At 43.3% G+C, this 23,278-nt stretch overlaps 1 protein-coding gene across 3 annotated transcripts in view; it reads left to right on the top strand.

Annotated features, from left to right (window-relative positions):
• PARD3B (par-3 family cell polarity regulator beta) overlaps positions 1-22,471 on the top strand; it is a 401,316-nt gene extending 378,845 nt beyond the window's left edge. For 2 of the 3 annotated variants that reach the window (XM_082763759.1, XM_082763758.1), the window contains one exon: positions 20,805-22,470. In XM_082763759.1, coding sequence (XP_082619885.1) covers positions 20,805-21,159 — 355 coding nt within the window. In that variant the 3' untranslated portion in view covers positions 21,160-22,470. Of the gene's footprint in view, positions 1-20,804 lie in introns of all 3 variants that reach the window. The other variant, XM_082763760.1, reaches the window with a different exon arrangement.
• The last annotated feature ends 807 nt before the right edge of the window (positions 22,472-23,278 follow it).

The raw sequence follows: 23,278 nt of genomic DNA, 5'->3' as shown, positions 1-23,278 counted from the left end.
ATTTCAATTTTGATCTACAGCATTACTTTAATAAATATACTTAAAAAACATTGAACCTAGAATTAAAATGTCACAGAGTGGAGAATTCATTACACTCTTCAGAGGATAATTATTTTACTATTTGAAAATATTATGCCTTCTTTAAGTCTGAAATTGTCCCATTTCATTTTCTGAGAAAATTACAAGTTTCTGCTAGATTTTAAGAGCCAAGTGGTCTGTAAAATCTCTCCCCTTCAGTAGTCCTATGCAGTGATCATTTATTTTATCTTTTAACCTCCCTTTGAATAAATTAAATAGATTGAGCACTTAAGTCTTTCACTATAGACCATGAAAACAACGTTGACTCAGGGGGCAGGAATCCCCATGCAGTCAAATTATGAGATAGCCTCTAGAGTAGAGTTGAAAACATTTCCAACTGTTTGGATCAAAAGAATTGTTTCTGTAACACCTACGTCATGAAGAGATAAGGATCCTCAAAGAGAAGGAATGGACTACTTAGTGAGTTCCATTAGCTTTTTCTTGCAGTTAAGTGTTCTTGCCTTTACTAACCAAGTTAATTTCAAAATTCACAATTTCTGCAATTTAATTGAATCCCCAAAAACGTCATCATAAAGTGACTTGACACAAATCACCAGGAAAAGTTAATTATCTGTTAAATAAGTCATCATTTGCCATTGTCTAGCAGAATCTGAAAATAATATACTGACAATACTTAAATATGTATATAGTGTATTTGCCTGGTTAACAAAAAGAAATCATAATTTTAGTGCAGACTATAATTAGCTTCAAATCAACTTGTCAGAGCATTCCCAACCTATGGGAATCAACAAACCAAGGAACACAGATGAAAAAGCAAGGCTTCAAGTCAATAATTTAAATCAAAATTCCCTGTTTCTTGGTTTAAATTGCAATTAAATTTTCTGGTTTCAATCACTTTCATTTAACTTAGTCAGCCCATTTTGCCAAAAGTCTTTCCCTCTTATTTGGGTACTTCATTTACTTTCATCCTTGACACACAGAAGTATGTTGCACAACATTCTCCCAGCAGCGCAGTCATGGTTACAGCCACCAGCTGAGTAATGTGGTGGTGTGGTTGGTTTTTTGTTGACCCATCTGCACTGACAAGGGCCATGCAGTAGCAGGGAGGTCTTTGGTAACAGCAACAACATTGCTCTGTCCTGCCAAGTTATCTTCCAGGTGCCTTCCTAGTGCTCAGCAACCTCTTAATACCTGTCTACCTCTCAGTTTCCACTGTTCCACTCTTCAGTTGACTTCATTACATGGCTCTACTCAATTCTCTTTTTCTAATTTTTAGCCCAAAATCATGTTTTGTGGCAGGCAGAGAGTGGCAATGCTGATTGCAGGCTGCAGGAATTGCAGGCAATGCCAGTGCTGCCTTGTAGTGCTGCCTGTAGTTAAAACTGTAGGGTCAGTCTCCTGTTTCAAAAGAGCATCTGCAGATGTATCATCATAAACGTGGTTTGTTTTTGTTTTCTTAAACTGCAATGGCAGCTAACTAACTTATCATCCTAGTCCAGCATCACCAATGTCACGTTCTGTCAGTGAGAGCACATAACAAGACACACATTATGCAGATACAATGCAAACCTTTAAACTTTTTCTGTATAATATAACAAGGTATATTTTAATAATGCTCTAATTTGCCCCCCAAAGTGGTGGAAAACAGGTAAATATTTTGTAGATTTGGGTTAGAGCTGAAAAACGTATGTATCTTCCCATTTCTCATGTTGATTAAAGTCAGGAGATAGGTTTGAGAACCAATTGTGAGTGGTCTTTTTACTTCAGTTTACAATGTGAATTAGTATTTTTTTTAAATATTCACCTGACAGAGCTTCAGAACTAAGACAACTTGATAACTTGAAGTCTTAGCAAAAATTAAATAGGATTGGAACCAAGTAGGGAGCAAAAATGAACGACCCACCTAATTTCATCATCCAATGTCCTATAAAATATAAAAAATGTCCAGTATATTCTACAGTACACTTGATTATTAACTTTCTCTCCTGTTTTAGTCATCTAAAGTAATATCAGTAACTCAGGAATATTTTTAAATATGATTTTTATCTTGACAGCTGTACTTTCATTGAGAATGCAGCAAAATCTTATCTGTCTGCATCTTCCAATGGAGTGATCTCATTATAAATGAAATACGTGAATGGTTTTAGTTGGTTTTTAAGTCCTGGCAGATGAATTTAGAATCAGTTTTAATGGAAATACTGGTCCTACTCAAGGACCTCCAAGATACGCTGCAATAAACCAGCCAAGATGAAATACAAGCAAAGAAAAAAAAAAAAAGAGATCATTCTTACATGCTAGAGCACAAGCTTGGGAACCAAGCTGATGTGCTTATTAAAAGATTATCTTAAATCCAATATCAAACAGTTTAAGATTTACTTAACTTTACTTAACTCTGCAAGGTAATAAAACTGATTGCTGTGGAAACTGCCCAGAGCCTCAGAGATGACAGGAAAGTCATTGTATTTCAAGAAGGACAGAGTCCAGATCCAAAGTGGGACACCTGAATTGTGGTAAATGGCACGCAGCAGGGACCTGCAAGTGCTCTGTTGCATCATGCTCTTGCATCTGTTTCGGTTGCTCTGCTGCGTTGTGCCATGCTCCTAATAACACCTCTGTGTCATATGTGATGTCTGAAGGATTTCTTTTGTGCATGGTGTTAAAATATATCTGTCCAAAAACATTTGGGGTTTATAAATAATCTGTGCATATCTTCTACAGGGAGAGTCTCAGACATTAAAAGCCAGTGCAGGTAGGGAGGGATCTACATTATACTGTAGGTGTGGTTCATAAAATGCTCTTGTGTCTGAGGCAACCTAAATTTCTCTTAAGACTAGGAGGAAAGGAAACTGTAAATGAGATCACAAATACAGCAATCCATAGGTGGAATTCAAAAAGGAGGGGATTTGGTTGTTAAACATGCCTCTGGTCTTCTTAACAGAAGGAAATATCAGCTGAAATGAACTGGATGCCTCTATCCAAATTGAGTCTTTATGCTGAAAAAGTATACTTGAGAAAGTCAGAAAGGTCAAGGTTCATGACATCAAATCATGGATTGTGGCTGGCGGGCCACCTCTGTAATTTCCATGGGGATAACTAAAGAAAACTGAGCAAAGAAAATGTCTGCAACAACTGGGATATAGCTTGAAAAGAACACTGAAAGCCAGATGTCCCAGCAGAATACTTTGGAAGTGTAGGAGGAGGCAGATGGGGATGGGTTTTGTCAATTTTTCTAATAAGTCAGTCAACTCCTCATAGCAAAGAGCCAGTTAATGCAATATGGAATGGTTTAGAAGTCAATTAATATTTTGAAATTAAACAGCCAGCTTGCTTTTTTTTTAATTCTTATTTTAAGGAGATATTAGCTGGAGTAAATTTAAATTTTAAATTGTCACATTTACAAAAAACATGGATCTGATATGGATTTTATTGTACAACCAGGCATAAGACCTCCCACTAAAACTAGGAACACCAAATTCAGCTTAAAAATATGGTAGGGGAAGAAAATATTGCCTGTGAACAAAGGGGCTTGAATTAATATTATAAAGTTTAATGAAGTCGTGGAGACATGACTCAGGAACAGAAAAGAAAGCCGTATTAGCTGTGCTTCCAATGAGCAGAAGAACAAAACAGCTGTTCAGAACAAAATTTTAATGAAAGAAGTAAGTGTCAGTAGAAAATGGTTAGGTTGAGATGAAGGATCTGTGGAAAAAAGATAACTGGATGCAAATTAAAAACAAGGAGATCAAATTAAAAAACAAAAGCATATGTCCCATAGAATGTATCAGCAGAGTGATGTGCTGAGTGAAACCTGGGGAATAAGATGTGTGCTACAAAATGCAAATAACATCCTCTGCATTGTCAGGATGAATATTGAAATGGCTCAGGAGACCAACAGACTGGGAAATTCAGCCGGCTGCTTTATAGGTATGGATATCTGGAATAAAAATGTTGCTGCTTGGGTTGGGTTGTAAGTCAGAACTGATCAAAAAGTTTGGACTCTAGGCTGCAAAAGTTTTGTTTTCGTGAGAAAGATCCTTGTAAATTAACATAAAGCAACTCCACTGCAGTTTTTGGCGTTGCCTTTCTCTTGATAAATAGGTCTGGAGGTGTGGCTGAAAGACAATTGCCAGCAAACGTGCTTTCAAAACAGCTAGCCGAGGAGAAGCATAGGAAGCCAACACCATCAGGTGTAAAAATACACGGAGTTTTTGAGGATGTTGGATCAGGATTTTTTGAGCAAGCTTCCTGCAGTTCTCCCACAGCGTTGTGCATAGATGTCCTGTACAGTTTGTCAGAGCTCAGCAAGGTTCCTGCTAACAAGTGGCGGCTTTGCGATGGCTCCCATCGTTCAGAGGCAGGCTGCAGCTAGCTCTCCATAATCCTGCCTGTGTCTTCTCACAGCAAAAAGCGGGAAAGGTTAAAAAGAACAAGGAAGTTGCACTGTCATGGCAAGATCTGAGTTTCTAATAACAAGCCATTAAAAGTACATCAGTTATAAGTATTCTTGCGTGCACATTGGTAAAGAAGGAAAGGAGATATTGCCAATAAAGTAGGGAAGTGAGTTGTATGTGGACAGTTTTAAAGGCGCACTGTAGGGTAATGATGGGCTGTGCACTCTTAAGGACCCGGATTCAGTTCTGGGCTCTTTTACAAGCACATCAGGAGGAGACACAGTGAGCGCCTGGAGTGCCACCCACTGAGCAACGAGAACACGTGGGGTGAGGAGATCTGAGCCACAGAGGAACTCAGGGGCAGTGCTTTAAACAGCCCTGTAGTTGTTTATGAGTGTTATCCACTGTGAAACCCTGCCTTGTGAGGAGGGAGCTTTTATATAAACTGGTGATTAAAGGAAAGAGCTATCTAATTTGGGATGAAGAGAATCACTGAAGAAGTTAACAGTAAAAACAGTTGCTAGAGCAGCTGTTTCAATACAGCTCATTCAACTGGCAGCCAAACTGCTTCCATCTCATGAGTAGGTGACACATTTAATTTCTCTGCACAGAAGTCTCTTAAATACACATCAAGAGAATATTCTGAATTCCATGTTTTTATCCACTTTCTTTGTCCATATATTCACCTAAGGTTTTATTTTGCTCTTTAACTCTGGCACTTTAAAAGGTCATGCTATGGGATATGTTCATCCAGGTAGAATAACACCTTATTCTGCAAGAAATGCTGTACACGCTAGTATGAGCCTGATCCAGAATCAGTGCAATCCATGGTTGTGGTTCGGTAGGTTTCAGAAAGCAGTCGGTCTAGACTGAAATGCAGTTGCTGTAAGAGCATATTCCATCATTTCTTTGTTGTCCAGGTCTGTTTGATAGCAATTTGATAAACTGTGGTGTTATTTCTTATACCTAAATGGTATCTTTGTTTTTTGCACATGAACTCTGCAGACCAGTGCTAGCAGTCAAAATCTCTCCATATTTTGGAGGTTCTAGAAAAAGGAGTATATCCTCGCATGCTATTTTCTTCTCTACCCTGTCCCATCTTACCACAGATATATGTGAAGTAGGACTTAAAAATGAATGCAATTCAAGGTCGCTGGAGAGTCACAAACATTCACATCAGTGGCTGTTACGGGCCATTAACTTTGTTAAGAGCCAACATGGAGCTAAAACTCTTGTTGTACCCTGTTAGAGAAAATTAATTCCTGCTTTCTTAGGAATCTTTACTCTCATCTCTGGGCTTGGAAGAGATTGTATTGTTCTAACATTTAATAGTTATGTAAATTAGCTCTAATTTTGTCACTTAGCACCTGTACAAAATTTTCTACTAGAACAGTTCTTTAAAATACAGCGTAAACAAAGTACAAGATGCTCAGGGATGCTGCTCTTTCAATGATGCTTATTTAGGAAACTCTGCATAAGCTATTTACCATAGGTAAAGATGCTCTGGCTGTGCCAGAAGAACACCAGCTATATCTGGTAGGCATGTAGTTGGTGTTAGTACCCAGTTAGAAAGGGAGGTGAGGCGAGGAGTCATGTAAACTGGAAGCTGTTCCTCAAGTCACCATCTTCTCTCTGTGCGTAGACTGGTTGATAACTCATGCACTTGCACCAGCTGAAAAAACAAAGCAGAACATGCAAACGTCCACTGTATAACATACATGGGAAGCAGGAGGAGGTGGCTGTTAACTTGAACAGAAAGTGCATTATCTGCCATCTTTGTTCCACTCCAGATGTAATTCAGCAAGAAGATTGAATCTGTGTGTTAGATGGTCTGAGACAGCACCTTGGAAATTGGCAGCCAGTTCCAAGCAAGAGAGGAGAGAGAGGGCAGTAAATGTGTGAACAAAGCCCGGCCCAGGTTATCAAGTAAAACCCCAAGCCAACGGGGGTCCTTGAATATTGAGTGGCTGGAGCTTTTCTTCATTTAAAGTAGAAAAATAGCCTTTGTTTTCCAGGTGAAAAGAAGTACTTTGAGAGCAGTCGGTTGTAGATCATGACAAAATCTGGCAAGCAAAACCAATCTCAGCAGGATTTCACAGCTGAAAATCCATATGAATGGCTTATTGCTTGGTGTTAGCATACTGTTGTACATACCCATGTGCCACGAGGTTTTGGTCCCTCATTTAGCATTTTTATTATGAATTTTGACTCCATCTGAGATGCTGTGCTTCAAAGAAAATTAATGCTTCTTTTCTGAGAACAAAGATGTTTTCAGTGTAATAAGAATACATTTTTAGAAGTCCATTTTTATGGTCATGGTGTTGGTTATGGTTTTTCCTTTTGTTTTCTTGATAGCAATATGCTCTTGAACTGAAATCAACCACCAGTAAAACAGTAGCTGGGACAAAACTAATAGAAGAAAGGACATAGAGTCTTTCTTTCAAAGATCCTCATACAGCAAATGTGCACATTAGGAGATTAAAGATCTCCAAAGTGAGCTAAAAGTTTTAAGGACACTGGTAGTCACTCGCAAAGCCCTGTGTGTCCCGTTTCTTATACTGCCTGCCTAACTCAACTTCTGGTCATCCTAATTAGTATTTTGGAGGTCTCCAAAGGCACTGGGTTTTCTCACTGACTTGGGAATTAGGCTGAATTTAGGCTGCCTGAGCACACCGGTGCTGATTTTTAGCACCTTTCTGTGAGGACCACTCCACTGCAGGGCATGCTGCTGCCCCTCTGGGCAGGGGAAGCTGGGGGCTGCGAGCTGTGCTGCGGTGCTGCCTGCGCCACGGCGCCTGGCACAGAGCACAGAGCTGCACAGCAGAGCGGCTTGCAACGAAAGGGAATTTACAAAAAAAAAAAAAAAAAAAAAAAGCAAATTCAATTAGTCAGTTGAAATTGAGTTGGGGATTACAACTTGGATTTTTAGGCCCAGATCCATCAGAGCACTTAAGCACCTGCTTTACCTTGAATACATTTTGCTTTTCAATAACAAGCATTTGCCTAGCTATCAGAGATCTCCAGGAAACCTGGACTTAAATGTGCATTGTAAAACATGGGGGAAGGATGGGAGACAGTCAGTGGTACTTACATAAATTTCACTTTTTCACTCTCTGAGCTTTCTGTGGTTTAAATAATGCTTCCCTAATGTTGCCTCAATGTACTGGTTTTTGTTAAATATCCTGTAAATAATATCAAAATATCATTATATTTAATGAATAATCTGACTTTTTCTCTGAAGAAACTTGTTACTGATCTTAACATGGGATTTCTTTAGTATTACTGAGTGGAATAAGAACCTTAATGTCATTTTAGTTTGATTTCTTTGTGTGAAGGGCTGACAGCTCTCCCTTCTCTCTCATCACCAAACATCTAAAGAAAGCTCCGTTATTGAGAGATTACTGCACTGGTCCTTGGTCTTGCAGAGATTTCATCAGAAACATTTTGTTTTTAATGGACAATGGAAAGTGTTCAGCTGTCCATTATTACACTTCTTTGTACACAGTCTAAAAATATAAATGGAAATTATAATTACATCTGTAATGCTTGGTCCCAGCTGAAATCACTTTAATCCCAATGCGGGGGAAAAAAATCAATAAAGAACCCTTAACCCTGGTCTTTTCCTCCTTAGACGTCTCGTTTTCAGTTGTACTAGTTTATACCACAAGTTTTACAAGTTTCTCAAGGAACTTCAGTACACAGAAACCATTTTGCATCCTTAGAATGGTGTTGGTGCTCTCTGCTTTTCTGACGTAGAAACTGGAATGTTCTTGATTGTTGGTTTATATTGTAGCTGTTTCATGTGATGTGAAATTCCTCCCTTTTACTTTTTCATCATTAAAAAAGAGGGGCCTTTGAAATGTTGCAGAGTTATTTTAAAGAAAATCCCAGTTTACTGGAAGTAGAATTTCACTTGTTTATTAGAGAGGAACCCAAGTCAGCATTAAAAATGAGCATGGAGGTTTAGAAAAGACATCATTCTCAACTCACCACAGTGCCTCTGTCCTATATTGTGCTTTTTTCCTATGGGATTCAAATAGTAGGTCTTTCAAGGTTAAATATCAAGTTCAGGTTTTGTGTTTTTCCCTATCCCCATCTGTGAGCACATGCACATCAAGTGTTTTGTGTTTCTGCACCTTTCTGCAAAGCTGGACTTAATGCTGATAGTGGTTTTGTTTTGAATGTGTTTTGGGGAGGGGAAAGAGGACTACTTTTGTCCTGTAAGTCGTTAATTGTCTACTGATTGCATCTTCCTCTGAAGCATTGGGCTCTGGTAGCAGTCAGAGACATGGTGCATGCACACTCGGCTGCATCGCCCCAGTTGCCACATTACCAATATTCAGAGGTGCAGAATCTGTGTAGTAGAGGTGTGCTGTTCATCTGGGGGAACGCCTGTTCCTTAGCAGCTGTACCTAAACACCTCCATCTAGGTCATGAGCACTCAAAAAGCAAAAAGTAAATTAATGGTATTGGTCTGTCTTTCCTCTGGATACCTGCAAGGGAGTACCAAAAAGGAAGTTTCCGTGTGAAGTGAGGCATTTCAGCAACTCCCATCTCGTACTCCAGCTATTTAGTTGCTATCTCAGGCTTTCAGACCTTAACTTCCTGACTTCATTCCAGGATACAGATGTCTCATTCTCTGCCTGCCCTCTTCTCCCCTTTCAGATACCATTTTCCTATACAAGAGCCTAAATCCAAAGCTCACTGAAATTCTTCCATTGACATCCAGAGGCTTTGGCTGAGTCTGGATGAGGCCGGGGGACCAAATTTCATGTACCATTAAGTTATTTCCTCTTCTCTGTCTGGTATTTGGGCAGGGCGCAGATCTCTTTCCATCTTCACTTCCCTCTGCAAAGTGCCTTGATGTTTTTTTTATGAACTTGCCACTTCAAATCTATCACATCACACAATCTGAAAATAGGCAGAATGATACTGTAGTAGTGACCTTTATTGTTCATTAGTGAATCAGCAGCCTAGCGTACTGTGGTTTTAAATGAGCTATAAAAACTGGTTATTTTCGATGATGATTCCCTTGATTTGAACATACTAGAGCATAGATAATTGTTTGATTGATTCATTATGTAAAAAATTTGTTTCAAGGTAGAGGGTATTTTTGTTTAATTTAAAAATAAATAAAAAATCCAGCCAAATTGAGACATGCTGTCTTTAGGGATGTCTGGAGTCTTTGCCAGGTTCTTACCACGTTCAAATAGGGAGGTGCCACTTCTCTGTTTCTCTCTAATGGCATACTGGGCCTTACTGGGTGGCACAGGAATAGGTACCCAGGGGTACCTCTCTGACTGCGATGGTGTTTATCATAATCTAAACTGAAACCGCTGGTAGCATTGTGACTTACACATATGACTCTACTGCACATGGTAGTCTTTGCCACATGATGTGTGGATATATTTAAAGGAAACCAAAGCCTATAGCTGGTGGTGCTTTCCAGAGCCTCTCTTTATCTCAGTACTGGCCTGCTTCTGTCTTTCAATTGTTGTGTTGTTAACTTTGTAAGGTATCACTAATTTCCAGCTATTAGCATCAGGGTCCCATTGGTATGGGAGGTGGTGTTTTGGTGCATCCTTAGAGCCCATTTTTTTGGCCTCTGCTTTGTGCTCCCTCTTCCAGCTTCATCATCCTGACATCTTCTGTTCTAGGTACATGACTAAGCTGATAGAAGTGTTTCCACGGGCTGTGGTTGCTCTCTCTAGAAGATTGCTGTGCTCCGAGAACTTTGCTGTTGCAAATTTTATCTCGTCATCTGGCATGCAGTATGGTGTGCAGATGGCACAGAAGAAATTTGTTTAGAAGTTGCATATCTCCTGTATTACAAGTGCTGGGGGGATGCATAGATCTGGGATATTGGGGATCGCACCAGTTCCCAAAGATCAAAGGATGCTGCATGCCCAGGGACCACACTGATATGTCCTGGATGCATGATGCTGCCTCAGACAGAAACACATGTGAAAAATCACATAGGTCTGATGGTGTCATGTTTTCTTCCCTCTTTGCTGGCATTGCCAGGGGCAGTGCTGCTGGAGGAGAAAGCAAAGAAAAGAACGGTTGCCAGGCCAAGAGAGGAGTAGGACGCAGCTGCTGTTGCTGGATAGGAGAGTGTGCAGAAGGATCTTCAAGGAGGAGAAAGGAGGGGAGCAGTGGGGGCAAAGCAGTGTTACAGTGATGTATTTGGTAGCAGCGGCATGTGTGCATCTCGTACACACACAGCTACTCTGCGGGGCGTGTTGAAGGGGTGGTTGAGGAGCCAAGCAGGCTCACAGCTGTGTCTCACCTCTCTCGAATCTGCTTCTGCCACCAGAATCTGGTGTGCTAAACCCTCCTAATCTGAACAAGTAAACAGCCTGTCCCAGGCTGCCATCCCAGAGAATGGCAAGGATTTTGTAAATAAAGGAAACAATTGAATGATAAGTTCACACTTCAGCACACTGCTTAACAACCTGATAACAGTTAATTACATACAGTATTTTTAAATGCAGCAACAGGGAGATAACTCATGCAGAGATGGAGCACAGACACTTGGGCCTCGCAACTGAAGGTTAACCTCTTACTACCCATGTCCCTAAAGAGGCCAGTGACCTGTATCTCCCAAATCTCCCCAGCTTTGAACATTTGCTGGCCAGCAGCGACTGAGGGACATCCATAGCATTTCCTCAGCCCAGGTGAGTGCAGGGGGCAGAGCTGGAGGAAGCTGTGCTCAGCCCACGGAACTTGCAGGGCCCCACTTGGAAAGAGCAACCTGTGTCCTGCTGGGCAGGACACGCAGGGTGCTAAAACAAGGGATGTCTCCACCACGGGCAGCAGGTAGAGTACATCCCGTCGGCAGGCGCTGTGCTTGCTGCAGCTGCACTGGTGTTAGTGTAACAGTAGAAGCTCCTAAGGAAGAAGCCAGCATAAACACAGCTGGAAGGGGCTGCAGTCGCAGGGCGCTCGCGGCCGTCTTCATGTCTCAGCAGCTGCAGGCAGTGCTACTGCTCTCTGGGCACCGGGTGGGACGTTTCCGTCTCTCCCAGCCCTGTGGGATTCAGGGGTTTGACCCTTGTTATTTAAAGCTCAACCTCAGGACGTACGCTGTCAAGAGCGCCTGCAAAGTTTGTGACTTAATACAAGTCTAATTAACTGATTTGCTTATCCAAATGTGGAGATTTACACACTTTTGTGGAGGCAGCTGTAAAGTTATAACTTCAGCTGTTTATCATGCCCTGAGCCTTTAAATCTCAATTATTAAAGGTGGTGTTTAATGGCTGGCTGGAAAAGGGGTGGTTACCAGAGTGTTAATGGAGTGCTGCAAGCCAGGAAATCTATAATCTAATGCCTGTATAGAAATGAATGGCTCTAACAAAAGAAAATATAAGGGAAGGGGGCTGGGGGATGGGGAGGCTCTATTTACAGGCTGCTTGTGCTGTTTAGGAGCAAATCAATACATGAGCAGTGGAGGAACAATGGGGATTGAAATACTGCCTGAAGAAACCAATAAGAGCTGCTTGTTTTTAAGGTCCCCCTCTCCCCCCCAAAAGCAGGATCTTTCTTCTTGGATGTTGAGCCTTGCCTTGACTGCGGAGGGGAGAGAAGGGAATGACACTTCCCAGGGAGTTTAACAGAATGTCTGGACCTAGAAACAAAATGAAACGGAGGGAAAAATAACCAGCTACAGTCAGTTTCAAAAATCATTTTCCTTTTTTATTGAAGCATGATTTTACTACCCAGTTTGTGCCATTGGAGGCAGAATTGACAGCCATGCTTCATCATGGCAATGGGAGAAAACGCTGCAAGGAATGCTTTAATTTAAATGAGAGATGCTTTAAAAAAAAATAAGAAAGAAAGAAAGAAAGCCTGAAAGCTTGGTAATAACATTAATAACCAGTTCTTGCGGGTTTTTACTAGCCCACTAAAGATCAGACAGCGTGTTAAGATCCCAGCGGCTGAACAGTAAAGACCCAGGCCCAGGCTATTATTTCTTAGGAAGATTCTTTTAATGACTTCTGTTATTTGTTGAAAAATCATTTTAACAGCACAGCTGAATAATCACCATGCTTTAAATTCATTCCATGTGAAAAATGAGAACAGGATAGAATTTGGTTTTACGTCCCTTTGAAAGCGCTGAACGAAAATGGCACAGATAGGAGCAGTGAATGGATAGGCTACTGGAGGAGGCTTCCCAGGGTGGTGTGTTTGTTTCTTTCTGAAGGGGAATTTGGACTGTGGCAACAGAATTGCTTTTAAATCAAATGAAAATCTCCCAAACCACCACATGACCTTTAATTTTTACCCTGGTAGCCTCTGAAAACAGCATAGATCTGCAGGAGAGCTTAGGGTGAGGTGAAGACATCTGAATTTTTGGTGTTTCTGGCTCTTGTGCTGCTGTACAGGGCCAGTGGTGGGGTCTCACCTGTCTGTGCCCCTCTCCCTTCCCACTGGACGTCTGCTTTTTGGGACAGTAGCTGGCTCTTCTCCTGGCAGTGTTAGCAAGGTGCCCACATCCACTGGAGTTACTGCACAGTACTGTGGTACAAATATCCCATAAGAGAGACTTCACGTGAGCATTTCACCCAGGTGATGACAGTTCTGCACTTGTTTGGACTTCTCTGTATTAGTTTGTCTGCTTTGAAAGTCAAAATTCAGCTGAGAAACCTAAAGCATTTGCTTCTTCTGCTGGCTTCAGCCCTTTGAAAAGCTTTCTGTCCTCCTGTGCCGCTTGGCCTGCATCATCTTAGAAACGTGACGCAAGAGACCAAAGGCCAAGAACACTTAGTTTATAGCAAGAGCTTTTGGCCTCTGCTGATCTGCAAAACAAAAGACCAAAGGGACCTTAAAATCCCATCCAGGTCTCTCCCCAGCAGAGCAGGGGTTCCTGAGCAACAAGCGTGCTTGCTTAGCATTGAGAGTAGGTTACCAATGCCAAGAGGTTAATGACTCGCGTGGTATTATGTTGTGTTGAATAATGAGTAACATATGAAATGACACATGTTGTAATGACTCGCTACTTAAAGTACCAATCTACTTAAGACCCCTTTAAGCTCGAAGAGATCACAGAATAGCGATGTCTTGTTCAATAGGTGCTGCTTTATTTTATGCCTCCTGGTAGAGGAGATGTGCCATGCCTGAGAGCATACAAACAAAGCAAGTGGTGAATTGAGTAGGAAGGATTATTGGACTAGTTGTTTTGAATGCTCATTGGGCATTTATAGAGCACCAGCTAACATATTTGGGGCTTGTTGCTGTTGATTTGAGTTTTTTAATCCTGATTATCACAGTTCCTATATTTGTAGGTTGGATTTAGGGAAGGAAAGAAAAGGGAGCTTTGCCTGCAGGATAGGATTATCAGAAGCTGGTCTGAGATCTTCTGTGGAAAACAAACTAATGCTGGAGCACAGGAGCAGCATAAAGTGTTCCATGGCTTTGTTGGTGATGGGAGGCTGTTTAATTAAATGGCAGCCTAAACCATGATGTTAACCAATCTGTGACATAGTCTGGGCCCTTAGGGATTTAGAACAATCAGGTTGTTTGTGTGCAGAATAAACTGTTGGTGCTACCATAAGAAATCTTAGTAATCTTATAGTAAAGTTTCAGACCTGTCAAATTGCCGTTTCCCTTTCTGACAGTTGCTTCTGCAGTCTACTTGTGTGCTTGGAAAGTTGGGACAAAAGTCTGACAAAACTTTACACTTGGCCTCAGATGTAAAGATGACTGGGGCAACTGAATAGCTCCAGTTCCTAATAACTGCCCAGGTAGCTGCTGGGCCCAGCAGCTCAAAGGGTTTGTCCCTCTGCAAATAAAAAAGACTGTTCTCCAGTCACTTTAAGGATAGACTTCAAGTGGAGTAATATAAACTCTACAGTTGCATTCCAGGACTGTGGTGTTTTTGCTGTTTGTTTCTAAATACTCAAAGCCATAGTATTGTAGAGAAAGAAAAACTGCACACGTAAGCTCTTACGTTCAGGCCAGTCAAGACCGCTGCTCAACTTTGCAAAACTGTGTGCAAGGGCAGGGAATCTGGCCTGCATCTCATCGGAAATGTACTCTTGCTTGAATATCAAACAAACTCGTATGGATCCCTTCTTCTCCAAATCCAAAACAAATACAAGTTCTTTAAAAAGGAGAGAGATCTTTCTGCTCTTTTTTCCACTAGTAATGCAGGTCGTGAAATGATCATTATTTTTATGGGACTGCAAAGCCTATAGAAGTCAAAGCTATGTAATATACATTGCAGAGTGTTCTGCTAATCCCGTCCAACCGCAGTCGTGCCTGGCCCAGGGAAGAGGGTCTGGTAACTGGAAACCTGACACTGAAGGAATTCCAAACACAGTCCTCAAACTAAAAACAGCTCTCTCCACATGGCATGTGCTACATGAGAGCCAGGGATTGTATTCGTTTATGTTATCTGATTTTTTAGCCTTGCGTTGTTGATAAAAGAACAGGAGAAGAAAGCACCTCCACCAGCTCAGCCCATAAATAATCTGTGTGTGGTGTGTTTGAGGTTAGTATGACATTGCTAGACATCTGCCTTGTACTGAGAGGTACAAGCCTCTCTCGCAGACAGGAGCCACAGAGCACTTCCTTGCACTGCAGATTCCTCCCAGCATTAAGATACCAAATTTGATTTCCTGTGGTTTTTTAAAATGCAAAACCTATCATTGGCTATGGGAAGTATTGGTCTGAAACAGCAAAGAATATTTGTTACAGGAGTATATCACCTATTAAGATGTGGAGACAGACTTTAATGAAGCTCAGAGTCGTGCAGTTATTTTTTTTTGTAACCTGCAGGTTTTTTTTTGTATTTTTTAATGAACATGGAATATTAAGCAACAGAATTTCTTATTGCCACAGACTACAAACAGCACAGCAACGTCTTTAATACTGTATCTGGAGAGAGAGGGGCTACGTGGTCTTTTCAGTCAGTTGTTTTTAGTGTACATTGAGAACAGCTTTATAAAGACACAGTAATGTATTTGATACTCTAAGATTGTTTATTTGCATAATTTAATTCTTACATCTGCTCCTTTTTTCTTTAAAAGTAGATCCTCCTGGCTGAGAACAAACAGCTTGCAATCACAATGCCTACAATAGAGTTCTTCAGTGAGAATCTGGACACAGACAGGACCTTGTTGCTTTCTCCTGTTCTTTAATCACAGCCTGAGCTGCCTGATGCCATCACCCAGAGTCTCTCTATGTCTTGCTTAGACATGAAAGAGATTGCAGCCAAATGTGGGCTTTCCATTTGCCACTTAGTCTGTGGCTGTCTTTGAAGTTTATTTCAAGAAGTACTCCCTGACAAAGTAAGAAGGCAGTTTTTCATGTGAGATTATATCCCTTGCAAAATATTCCTGCAGCAGCTAGAAGGAGGCAGTGATGTAAGAAGGGAGCATTCCCTTCCTTGCTTTTTACCAGGTACTAAGAATGTGACCTCTGTGATTCTCCCCATAGAACAGAGGCAAGAAAAACTCTTTTGTCATGATGAAATCCAAACCCCCAACATGATGGGGCACAGCATGAACAGCCAGATCGTCTTTTTGCTTTCCTTTGCTTTGAGATAACCCGAGCATGTGTCTTTGCAGCTTATGTTAAAGGTGACCTGCAAATGGGGGTTAACAATGAAACACAGTAAACCTGAAATGTGCTCTTTTTTTCCTTTTTTTTTTTTTTTTTAAACATTAGGTATTTAGGCCAGTGTGACAGGTACGCTCTACCCTGTGAGACTCTTGGCAACTGAAGAATCACTGAAATGGTGTCTTTTAAAAACAAAAAAAATGGAACTATAGAGAGCAAAAACTGTTTTGGTTAGTGTTTTTTTAAACATACAGATACCCATTTGACTTCAGTGACTAAATATTATTTTGGGTAAAAGAAGCCCTTCTTATGTATTCTGACTCCTTTAGTTCTGTTTTAAATAATTCCAGAAGCGTTCAAAAATTCTGCAGCAAAGCCAGAATATATTAGGTCTTACATGCTTTGTGCTTGAAAGGTAAATAAAGCAGAGATAGAAAAACAAACTAAACTATTTCAGGCTTTACTTGTCATAGAGAAAAAAAAAACATGTACTGCTAATTGAATGTCAATCGCCTGCTTTAACTGCTTTACAAACAGGTTACCTGCTTTACTTGGACAAAGCTCCTTTTTGCTCTTAAAGCTCAAAATTAATCGCAGTGCCTACCCCGTCAGTCATGTAGAAGATGAACCCATAGAGCTGCTAACCAGCATGTGAAGCTATATGGCCAAACATGTCTGCAGCTACCTCTGCGTGATCTATGCTTCTGCTTCAGGGGAAGGTGAGATTTCTCTCCCTCATAATAAAATGAACATTTTAAGGGGCACCTTGCGTGTGACATTCTCGAGGGGTGCATTTTCACACTACCCCACTAGCTTTGCCCTTTCTTGAAGCTGGTGCTTCTGCCTGCTTGCCTTCTACTGCTTCCTCGGTCAGCAGCCTCTGCTGTTAGCTAGGCGCACATCACTGATGGATCTTCCACTGGAAGCCAGCAGAGCTGAACTGTCAGCAGAAACACTTTTTGAGCTCTGAGATCAGTTCCTTCCCAGGATGTTGTGTCAACTTCCCCACCTTCTGCCTGCCATTAATTTCACTGGGCCCACAGGTCAAACAACTGACCAAAAATCTGGAAAACAGCTGACGGTCAGAGCAGCTCCTACACAGCATGTCCTCTCAAAGGACACACTCCTGGCCTGGTCCTTTTGAGTGGCTGGACCTGCTTGACCCAATTTGTGGATTTTTGATCAGTCCCCTGGGTCACTGATTTTCCACTTGAGGTTATTGGTTTGACCCCCAAACCATGGGTCACTTGGGAGGTGTGATATGGCCCCATGAACTCTGAACTCATCAGGAGCCTACAAAAACAGCAACGAAGGGGAGAAGAATTTCATTAGGGCCTCCTCAGAGGTGGCAGTGTCTGCCGAGGGGAAAGGCAGGGGTTGTTTTGCTTCTTGCAGAAATAAGCATAGCAGCTACAAGGGGCTGCCAAGTAGAAAGGGCTTGGTTTGAGTTGTTACGGCAATTTCTTTACGGGTAAACAACAGCATATACTTTTACACCATAAGCTATCAAGTGAAAATGCTGTTTTTCCAGAGAAACCCTGCTTTTGCTGCCTGGAGCAGCCCCATCTCCCAGACTCACTCCTAATGGTAACAGCATTTCTATAGTCAGAGCATGGCATCTAGAGATGGTTTTTCTACCTCAGCAAGTTTGACTTTCTGAGGACTAATTTGAAGCACTTGGGGAGGAAAGGGCTGTTTTCTCCTGTATTCAAAGATGTGCCAAATGGAGGTTCATGTCAGAGACTCCCCAGGCTGGTCGTTTGCACTGTGAGCAGCTCCCTGAGAGCAGGCTTCACCGAGCAGGGCTAGTAGGTGGGGAGGAATTAATCTTAAGGAAATAAATCACCTTCAGCATGCAGTGTTGGTCATAAAAGGGAAGCAAAATGTCATTCTTTGTGGATTTGCATGCAAAACACCCACTGGATCACCAGGGGAAGTGAGCTGCAGAGGGTGGTACAGCCACGGGGATATTCTTCATGAAATTTCCCCTGGTCATGATGACTGGAGGCTGCCTTTTGGGCCAAGTTACCAGGGTTTACCCAGCTTTTGCTCATGAGAGAGTTGCAATAGTCATTTATTAGATTCCTGATTATATTAATGCCAAGGCTGCCAAAAAAAATGGCACACCTTCCCATCCTCCCAGGGATTTCCTAAAGGATCCACGTGAAGTGGATTCAAGTCTTGTCTCTCTGCACAACCTCTCCTCCAGCTGCTGCCCCCCAGCTCTGAGGAAGATACTCCAGAATGATAGCAGCTCTGGGTATTTCCCAGATAAACTGGTGTGAAAGAGAGCAGCTTGCATATTTATGTAGTTTTTAAGAAAGATTTTGCCCCTCGTTCATGTTCCTCTGCAGTCTGCCTACACAGCAAGAGGTGGTATAACTGTAAGTGAACCGATGGTGGATTTTAGTTTTCTTGCTTAGGTAACAGCAATGAGGACTGTGTGGCACAAGCTCAAGATGCTTGGGTGCATGCCTGAGGTCTCTGGCACATCTTTGCTGCACAATTCTAGGTGAGAGCTGCCTGAATGTGCTGCCTCTGCACACACTTCCACCCAGAACTGGACTGCCTGAGCTTTCCTGGAAGCAGCCCTGCCGGGAGCCAAGCGGGCTGGCTGGATAGCAAAGCGCATCCCCCTCTTCCTGCTGCATCCAGACCCATCGTGTGAGCTGAGGGATGAGCTGTGCTGAAGGCTCGGGAGATGATGCTGGTGGCTCGGTCCTGTTCTCTGCAGTCATTTTGGTGCCAATTAATCTTGATTTTGTTATTCTAGGGTCATTCAATTTTGTAGTTAGATCTCTGTCCAAAAGCTGCCTGGCTTCTTGGTGAATTCTGGATCTGTGTCCAAGCTCAGTCCCATTTTAATGTGATCCACAAGAATTTGGTTGATTACAGCTGCTGATGAGAACATCTTTAAAATCTAATAACCAGGATCTCGAGTGTTACCCTAATTAAAAGGTGATGGTTGTAGGTTTGACATTTGTTCTTGTTGCTTTGCTGCTTGACACAAAGCAGTTCTTAACATTGCAGAAGCCCTTTTAGATTGGATGTGCGTTATTGTGCACAGAAGAATTAAAAGCTGTGTGTGATGGGACTAACTAGTGAACAAGTCTTGATAGAGAAATACATGGAGCAACTCCTCGGCCTGCTGTGGAAATAAGGCTTCGTTGCAAGGCGTAGGTGTGTGAGCAGAGATAGCAGTTGTCTCAACACATGCGGTTAGGAGTCCTTTCAGTATCTCAGAGGGTGGCTTCAGGCCCTTCAGCACTTTGTCTGGACTGTCTCACAAGGAGAGAGAGGGGGGAAAAAAAGCCAAGAGTGCCTGTCTTTTATAATGTTCTGTTTTTAAAGCAAAAAGTCTCTGGGGAGCATGGGGTCCTAAAAGTCCAGGGCCTGGAATTCTTCCTTTTGCTCTTTCCATTTTAAACAGGAAACATTTGCACTAAGTTATTCCAGGGGGAGAATTGTAGGTTCATTTCAAGGCAGATAATGTTTGTTCATTGCCTATGTCCATGATTTACCCCATGGGCTTAAACGAGTGCAGCAGAAAACCACATGTTTTGTTTTACTTCATGCAAAACAATTCCAATGGAGTCTGGGAGTCCAGATTAAGAAAGGGGAGGTGAGCTTGTAAAATCTCTGTGTGAACAAAAGAGAGGCATTGATGAATTGTGCACACCTGATCTGCTGTACCATGAACGATGACTTTTTTTAATAAATCTATGGAAAGGCTATTTAAACAGTTGATGAGTTTAGTCCCAAACCAACAGAGCAGGTGTAATTGATTTATATTTTCGGCCCCTGTTTTGGGTCAAAGCCCTGCCTTCTTCCTTCAGCTCACACTTGGAGAGGAGCTTCCTGTGCAGTCAATGGGAGGTTTTGCCTAAGTGCAAAGGCATTTGCAATCAGACTGGCAAAAACTCCTAATTGAGTTGAACTTTTGTGGGTACTCTGGCGACATGTCTGTGAGAACAATTATTTTTGCCATTTCGAAAGTATCACAAGTTAAGCTGTACTAGGAAAAATACCAGTCCTTCATTAGTGCAAATCATGGAATTAAGATGCAGAAAGCTACAGAGAGGGCTCGGTGGCACATCCTCAGGGATGACATGTTCACATGTTGCTTTTCACGTGAACTAGAGCTTGTCAGATCCATACTGATGCAGATAAGTTACAGACAGGTTACAGAGCTGTTGTAACATCGAGCCTTCCAGATCACAGGAGTTTTTTTTTGAAACCCCATTGGCAGCTTGCCCGTTGCACACAGGTATAGTAGCCTGACATCCCTTGTGTTTCTTCCAGGAGTTCCAGTTTTTCCAACTGTAGTGTTTGGAAAGCTTTACGGTCTGACATGTTAGGAGAAAAAATAGTGGGAAATGGCTTGGAAAGCGTGAATATTTGTGCATGTAAAGCTTATGGGATTTGCAGACTTGCAGACCCAACTCATCTGTTTATCCTCAGGCCAGATAAGATTCAGTCAAACATGCATTGTTTAAAGGAGCTTTGTTTCCATTATGGCAAATGGATCACAGGAGGCTGAGTTTGGGAGCTGAAGGGCTCCAGTGCTCCCCCATTGTAAAAGGGCCGTGATGTGTGCTGGACCCTTCTTCCAGCGTCCTGGGTGTTGCAGACTTCTGTAGCTTGCAGGTGGGAGGGTTGTTATCCTTCAGGAGTTCTTTTGACTCATCTGGACAAGTCATGGTTGAGGTGGCATTTCCTTTCCCAAAGTACACATAGACTGTGAGCACAATAATGTGCCTCTAGGCTTGCAGACTGCCTTTTTATGTGCTTTATTGTGTTTTTCCTCCTCAGGCGTGGACCTGCAGAACCACTGGAATATTTAACAGGACCACGAGTAATATACAAAGAGAGAGATCTTCCCTACTACCAAGGAGGACAGCCCGCTGTCCACCCGTCGAAGGGGAACTACATCCGCGCACCAGACACGAGAGTGGCAGAATTGAGGTACCCCCAGTACTACCCAGCCCCGCCCATTGCAAACCAGCACAAAGGTCCCCTCCGGCAGGACGTGCCACCTTCCCCTCCTCAGCCCCACCGTGCACCAGCTTATAACGAAATTGTCCGACACCGTGGGACCAGTCCAGACCAGTACCAGTACAGGCAACAGGATCCTAGGCAGAAGAACCCCATGACAGCAGCTGTATAGCCACGCACTGGACTTGCCAGCACAGCCCGGGAGGACTTCTGTTGGACCTCGGCCTTTTAGAGTTGTTCCACGCGTGGCTGCCTGTAAGAGTGGCATTAGACCTGGAGTCGTTTGCACTGAGCTGGGCTCAGCAGAGGTGCTTTCTAACAGGCGAACTAAAGCCGCGGGAGGTACGATGTGTTTTGAGTACGTGAGGTACCAGACAGTTGAGTATTTTTTAATTCCTTTTTTAAAATAGAAAGTGGCTGCTGGAAATGAAGCGCAACACTCATTACACCTCAGGGCTATTTACCGAACCCGGCTGCACCTATGCAGCACACAGCTGGCTGCGTAAGGGCAGCGGCGTCACCGGAGTTTACTTCAGAGCACTGTTGCAGAGCCTTTAAGTGAGAACACAGCATGCAGTGCGGACTTCTTGCGGAGCTGGGGATCTTGTGTAATCCATCAGCTGACCAGGGACCTCGTGGGGTTAGCCACCACATTCCAGGCTTGTTCAGACCAGCAGCTCTGCATCTTAAGGATGCTGCAGTCCCAGATTTGTAATCTGGCCGTTGTCTTCCTCTTTCTATTTGATGGTGGCAGCAGTTTATCTTGTAGCCTGCATTATTATTTTTTTTTGCAGTTTGCATAGCAAGATTCTCCTCTTGTTGCACCTGCTGCGCTTGGAGTAAGGCAACAAGTTTTATCCACCATGCTTGAGCAGGCTTGCAGAGGACAAGGCAGCCGGCCATCTGAGAGGTGTGTGTCTGGGTGCATGTGTGTCTGTGAACACTTCTTAGTTACACAACGTGCACTCTTTACATGTAAACCCCAGAGAGCAGATCCTTAGTTGTTCTCAGCAAGTGTCGCTCTCGGGTTTTCAGTGGAGCTAGCCTGTAAGAAGTGGCTGCGGAGGTGACCGCGGGCGTGGAGTCCCTAACTCCCGTTAAGTTAACATATCAGGTGCTGCTTTGGCTCAGGCAGGGCAGCCCAGTTCCCAGCCCGCTGGCCAGGAAGACAGCCAAGTGCCTGCCAGTGGCATGCGAGTCGATCAAGTGCCTGCGCCCTGCCCTCGCCAGCCTGCTGCCACGGGAAGGCACCTGTCAGAGCAGGGCTGCCCGCAGCCTCCACATGGAAAATCAGCCTCAGGCGGTGCCACGTGCCAAACGACTCCAGTTCCTGCAGTCGGGGGCCAGCAGGGAGAGAGGCTTTTCGCAGTGAGAGGTGAGGAAAAAAGCGAGGAAAGGAACAGAAAGAGCTTTGAAACCTTGGGGCCCCGGAGGAAGAGGAGGGAATAGCTGTAAGCGGTGAGTTATTTGCAAGAGTACATGGGAAGAGAGGAGGTAGGAGGTGGGTGGGTGGGGAGCTGGGGGCGCACGATGCTGGGGCTCCTGCCCGGCTCTTTGCCCCGTGCAGCCTGAGCTCGCTGTGCACCCAGCCTGCCAGGAGGCCAGAAATATACGATGGCAGCCACAGAGACATAGCTACCTGGCCCAGCAGGGCTGGGGGCCCTCAGAGGTTTATCTCAAGGATGTTGTTGCAGGGAAACCATGCAATCTTGCCACCTAGCAATATGAAGTCACCAAGTGCCCTTAATTCCTCAACTTCTGTCTTTTGGGAGTGTTATTAAATAGTTTGGGCTCTTCTCCTCGTCAGGGAGAGACTGTGACCTAAGCCAAGGATTAAGTGCAAGGATTTCTTTGATGTCTTTTTGACACCTTTGGTATGCAGCAGATTAAATCACATAGGTCACTTCTAGGTGTTAAATGTCACAGGAAGATCTATCCTGCCAGGAGTGTGCCCCTTTACTAGAAATCCCTGGGAAAAGGCCTCGTTAGAGTAAGAGATCCATAAGGCGCACAGGGGGGCGGGTTTGCGTGCTGCTGCCTTCCAGGGGCCACAGCCGAAGCTCGTGGCCGTGAGAGGGTGAGCATTTATCCCTGCCAGCCCGTTGTCTGTGTGCTGCCAGCGCCAGGAAGAGTCTGGGAGCATCTGCATCCACCCTGCTGGCCCGTGGGCTCCTGCAGTTGCATTCACACCGACCTCTCCCCACCAGGCAGGCTGGAAGCAGGGGGAGAAGCAGCCTTGGGGTGGTGGGGAGGGGGTGTCTCCCTGGCTCAGAGGCAGGGCTGGGCTCCCC

The sequence above is a fragment of the Aythya marila genome (genome assembly GCF_965140915.1).
Source record: "Aythya marila genome assembly, chromosome: 6".
NCBI lineage: Eukaryota > Metazoa > Chordata > Aves > Anseriformes > Anatidae > Aythya > Aythya marila.
The sequence above is the reverse complement of the archived record's forward strand: the minus strand, read 5'-3'. Positions and strand labels throughout refer to the sequence as shown.